Source organism: Carcharodon carcharias, chromosome 7, assembly GCF_017639515.1.
Source record: "Carcharodon carcharias isolate sCarCar2 chromosome 7, sCarCar2.pri, whole genome shotgun sequence".
NCBI classification, from domain to species: domain Eukaryota; kingdom Metazoa; phylum Chordata; class Chondrichthyes; order Lamniformes; family Lamnidae; genus Carcharodon; species Carcharodon carcharias.
The window spans coordinates 29,768,908-29,774,907 of NC_054473.1; the positions used below are offsets into that span (position 1 = coordinate 29,768,908).

At 43.2% G+C, this 6,000-nt stretch overlaps 1 protein-coding gene across 1 annotated transcript in view; it reads right to left on the minus strand.

Moving 5' to 3' along the window:
- vgll4b (vestigial-like family member 4b) overlaps positions 1-5,780 on the minus strand; it is a 113,363-nt gene extending 107,583 nt beyond the window's left edge. The window contains exon 1 of the mRNA XM_041192276.1: positions 5,687-5,780. Coding sequence (XP_041048210.1) covers positions 5,687-5,750 — 64 coding nt within the window. The 5' untranslated portion in view covers positions 5,751-5,780. The remainder of the gene's footprint in view (positions 1-5,686) is intronic.
- Positions 5,781-6,000: the final 220 nt, after the last annotated feature.

The following is a 6,000-nucleotide window of genomic DNA, read 5'->3' on the forward strand; positions in this document are numbered from 1 at the left end:
GTGTATTAAATGGCAGTGGTAAATAAAAACTCTGACACTTATAAATTAATGCGAGCCTGAACACACATAAATGAAGAGCAGAGCTACATTATGGCTATTTACACCACCCGCATGTAACAGGACTGTTCTTTCTTTGATTAGCTTAGTGTTGGTCTGCCGTATTGTACGATAGAGTTCAATTGGTTTCAAACGATGTAAATGCCACAAAATATAGGTCTATAAATGGAATGTTGGGTTAAGACAGGAGGTTTTACTAAAGTAAATGTGGAAAGCCAATCTTAACAATTACTTTCAATTAAACATCTGGCTTCACACTACCCAGCGGAGCCCAACACAGCTGGGAAACCTTAAGCTGCTTTTACCTTGTACAAGGCCTGTTCCTGCAGCCACTAAAAATGGGTCTTCTCACTAGTCAGTCCGAGTGCGTCCTGCTAGCTTTTACACAAAAGTTGAACAGGAGAGAAACTGCAGGATTGATTCCACTTTTGAGGCCATGAGGAAATGACAAATAAATTGGGCCGGGGTTCCAGGCTCTTGTTGTTATGCAGCAGTGCCCGCTGGAAGCATGCATGCACACAGGACAGACAGGATCAGATGTAATTCCCATGGCCCCAGTGTTGAAAGTACTCAATCCACTCACTGTCAAAAAATAAGCTCATACACAAAGAATGGGCACCTGTGCCAAGGTGATGTGAGGAGAAGGCAGAATTAAACTGAACAAAAATATACAGGGATCACAGCAGATTAACAGTTCACAGATCATTAAGTTGGACCTGTAAATTTGAGTGGCTATACTTGCAATACATAAGGAAATATTGAGCTTTTACTGTGAATCCTATAGGTTTCCCTGGAAATCCAGATTTACACAGATCCCTGCCAGCTGGAATACTTGTGCTTCAGGATCCTGCAATGCACATGCCCCACTGGAACCAATATAAAAGCAATTTACAGTCCACTTTAAACAGGTTTGGAAAATACTTATTTATTCCCCTTACATCCCTGGTCCCAAACTTTTCCATCATGAAGAATCTGCTACAAAAATTGACACAAAGCCAAGAACCTCTGACAGTGCCAGCTATGCAAAGGAAATGGATTACCTTCGCAGTATTTTAATAGTAAATGACAGAACAAATGACATGCAGATAAATCAACAAATACAGAAAAGCTCAAAGATCTCATCATCTTAGGACACTTCAGTTTGTCCTGGCTTACCAAACCACATTCTTACCATGATGCTAAACACTACATAAATGGCACAGCTCTTCTCTTCCAACCCTGCAAAAACCATATTGCACATTTACCCCTTCTCTGTCCAGCCCCACCCTCTCCCCACTCACCCCCAATTAATGTCAGCATTTACCTTCCTCCTTCCTTTAAAAAAGTGCTAATCCCAGTTTCTGCTACTTTATTGAGCCCTAGCCCTTGTGCAGCCTAATAAATCAAGATGGGAGCAAAGAATCAACGCAAGGTCTCTCTCTCCTTGATATTGCTCCTAGCATAGAAGTAGTGATTTCAGCCACTGTTTATTGTACGAGGAAACTCCTGTTCTTGTGAGTATTCCCTCCTAATATATATTTGACCAGGATCACTATTGCTCACACTTTTGAAGCAAGAGGAACCCCAGTCTGCTCTGGTACCATCCATATTTAAGGGAGCAGGAAAGAGAGGAACAGTTTGGGTCAGAGTGCAGTTGAAGGAGGGGGTGAAGAGTGAAAAAAATTAGGGCAGCAATGCTAGAGTCGGAGTTTAAGGCATGTTTAAGTAGCAAATACTGGCACAGCCTCCAAAACATTTACAGTTGGCATGCATGCGACAGCCCTTTGACTATGTGTCAGTTGGCAGTTGGGTTAAACTGAATCATAGAGTCATAGAGGTCTACAGCACAGATAAAGGCCCTTCGGCCCATTGAGACTGCACCAGTTAAAAAAGTGCCTAACTATTCTAATCCCATTTTCCAACACTAGGCCCATAGCCTTGTATGCCATGGCATCAAAGGTGCACATGCAAATACTTATTAAATGTTATGAGAGTTTCTGCCTCTATCATCCTTTCAGGTAGAGAGTTCCAGATTCCCACCACACTCTGAATGAAAAATTCTTCCTTACATCCCCTCTAAACCTCCTGCCCCTTACCTTAAATCTACATCCCCTGGTTATTGATCCCTCCACCAAGGGGAAAAGTTCCTTCCTGTCTACCCTATCTACACCCCTCATAATTTTATACACCTCAATCATGTCCCCCTCAATCTTCTCTGCTCCAGGGAAAATAACCCCAGTTTATCCAATCTCTCCTCATAACTAAAACTCTGCAGCCCAGGCAACATCCTGGCAAATTTAAAACAAAAACAGAATTACCTGGAAAAACTCAGCAGGTCTGGCAGCATCGGCGGAGAAGAAAAGAGTTGACGTTTCGAGTCCTCATGACCCTTCGACAGAACTTGAGTTCGAGTCCAAGAAAGAGTTGAAATATAACATCCTGGTAAATCTCCTCTTCAATCACATCCTTCCTATAATGCGGATTCCAGAACTGCACGCAATACTCCAGCTGTGGCCTAACCAGCATTTTATACAGTTCCAGCATAACCTCCCTGCTCTTATATTTTATGCCTCGGCTAATAAAGGCAAGTATCCCATATGCCTTCTTAACCACATTATCTATCTATCCCGCTATCTTAAGGGACTGGTGGAAATGCACACCAAGGTCCCTCTGATCCTCGGTGCTTCCCAGGGTCCTACCATTCATTGTGTATTCCTGTACCTTGTTTGCCCTGCCCAAGTGCATCACCTCATACTTACCTGGATTAAATTCCATTTGCCGCTGATCAGCCCATCTGACCAGCCTGTCTATATCCTCCTGTAATCTAAGACTACCCTACCACCTCACCAATTTTTGTGTCATCCGCGAACTTATTGATCAACCCTCCTACGTTCAAGTCTACAGGCACCCAGTCACAAAAACACCCCTGGATCATCACCCTCTGCTTCCTGCCATTCAGCCAATTCTGGATCCAATTTGCCAAATCGCCTTGGATCCCATGGGCCCTTACCTTCGTTATCAATCTCCCATGTGGGACCTTATCAAAAGCCTTGCTGAAGTCCAAGTAGACTACATCAAATGTATTGCCCTCATCTACACACCTGGTCACCTCTTCGAAAAGTTCAATCAAATTGGTCAGACATTTAACAAAACTAATAAAAACAAAAAAACTGTGGATGCTGGAAATCCAAAACAAAAACAGAATTACCTGGAAAAACTCAGCAGGTCTGGCAGCATCGGCGGAGAAGAAAAGAGTTGACGTTTCGAGTCCTCATGACCCTTCGACAGAACTGTCGAAGGGTCATGAGGACTCGAAACGTCAACTCTTTTCTTCTCCGCCGATGCTGCCAGACCTGCTGAGTTTTTCCATTTAACAAAACTATGCTGACTGTCCTTGATTAATCCCTGCTTCTCCAAGTGTATATTAATTCTGTCCCACAGAATTGCTTCCACCATTGAGATTGGACTGTCAACCGATATAATTCATACTTACAAATGACGTGACTTCTAAATTTCACACTTGTTTGCCAGGCCAGGTCACAGTGATCAAACCTTGCAATGGAGTGCTTGAAATTAGAAATCACCGGTGAAAAGAATCTCTTACCATCTACCTTTACTGACTTGGCCCTCAACTTGATCACAAATTAAGTGGCCTTTATCAATGTATCTCAAATGTTATTATCTGTGCCTCCAAACAAATACCAGCTTGAAAACATTGATCAGAAGTTGAAAATTGCTTGCTTCTGGAAGGAAGCAAGACTTGCCACTTCAATATGACTAATCTGTCAGGTCATTGACATGAGCTGCAATGGAGGTGAGGAGTGATTTCAGAAATACATCTCTTTCTGGTTTTAAGTCTCAGGTGATTAATTTTGATTTTAAGAGACTGCTAATGAGAGCTGTAACCACTCCAAGACCACCCCAATGAGGGAAATTGGAGGAAGGGGGCTTCCCGTGATGAGCTGCCTGGATAACGAAATCAAAATAAAAATGCTGGAAAAACTAGGAGGTCTGGCAGCATCTGTGGAGAGTGAAACAGAGTTAACTTTCCCAGTCCGACATGACTCACTTCCGAAGTGTCATATTGGACTCGAAACGTTAACTCTTGTTGCTCTCTCCACTGATGTTGCCAGACCTGAGTTTTCCGGCACTTTGTGTTTATTTCAGACTTCTAGCATTTTGCTTTTATGATTGGACAATGACGTCGTTTGATAAAATATCATTTGAAAAAAGTGTTGCATTAATTCTTCGAGATAACCTTGTAGAGATAATTGACTTTGGGGCAATTTTTGGAAACGCTTGAATGCTGCCGAAGACACTGTCTTCTGTACAGGAGAACAGGGGAAATGAGTGAAGAGAGGAATCGAATTTCAGTGTTAAGTAATTCCCCTTCCTCCCGAGAAATCATGAATCGACTCCGTGCGCCTGCAGATAAATGTCAGTAAAACAGCACGGGAGCCAATTTCCCGGTCGTGCAATTTCGCCGACCTCACGCAGGCGCCCGCGTCTTTAGACATGTTTGGAAGCACACGGATGTACACAATAAGCAAAAAAAAGTCGGGCACGCTGCGGAGATTTACATTGAAAGCAGCTGAGACTACAACTAAAGTGCTGTTTACTGAGGGCGAGAACTGTCACATCGACAGTCAATGGGATCCTCGTGCATGTGACAAGTCTACACATATCCCGATATGTTTACGACAGCGGGTCGGTGGGGGGGCGGGGGTCTGAAGTCCTGGTGTAGCCGGAGTGATGAGCTGTTTACACTGCAGGACGCTCCCGGAAACTGGGACGCGCGCGTTGAGAACCATTTGAGACGGAGAGGTGATTGGACACAAATGACATCATTTCATTATTATCCCCTACAGGTCACACACACACACACAGCTCCTTGGGAAGTCGCTGCTGTACAACGAATAGAGGGGATGCGATTCTACGCTAGTGTCCTTTCCGTCTCCTCTGGGAACTAGGACAATGAAAACAAGCGTCTGTCTGAAAAAAAACCTTAGACTTTCGGTTTAAGCAAGATCATTCCCCTCCCCCTGCACCCCAAACAAAAGCTGCTGGAGCTCATTTGTTTGCCAGCTCTCGAACTGGCACCCAGTTCCCAGGGTGGCGGTGCCTTTTGTCAAATTTAAAGAGAAACTGAACGGAAACGTTGTGGGAATAAAATAGTTCAGACACAAGCGAAGCTGATCAAGTTCCCTCCGTAAAAAACTCAACATAGAACTGGTCACAAACAGTGGAAGGTGAACACCCAACAGAACGTGTCTACTGGAAGAATACACGTTATTCAGAAAACACAGCAGACACAAGTAGTAAACAAACCCGGAATCGCTGCAGCATAAATATCTCTGAATCACTGCATTACAACTTTGGGGGAGGGGAGAAGGGAAGAACTTAACACACGGCAAAGCAATTTCGTATTTTAACTCTAGAGTCCCAAGCTTTCAATTAATATACTGGACAAATCCATTAAGCAAGCACTTAAAAAAAAAGAAACTCTCTACCAAAGGACCATCAGTTTTTCCTATCAGAGACATTTAGCCCGGAGGCACTCTTGTGAAAGCTTTCTCTGGTTCCCCTTAAACCGGGACACTTGTTATTAACCCTTGATGAGAAACTGCAATGCTCTCATTACCATACTTACGTTTTTCGTCATTAGCGTGCACTAAAGATGCTGCTCGGGACAAGACTTCCAGTGGAGTCTCCATTCTTTAAATATATGTGCATATATATCTCTGCAGCCTGAAAGAATGAACGCAAAACAGAACACACTGCCTGTACCACATCATATGAAGAAACTTGGGCTTCATTCTTTTTTTTTGAATAAGAACGCGACATCACCCAAACACATAGTAACCAAAATCTCGAATGTAACAAATTAAAGGAGGCAGCCTTTAAATCCAAAATAAACATAGCCCCGTTTTATTACCAATTACAGATGTGCACGTGAATTTTTGA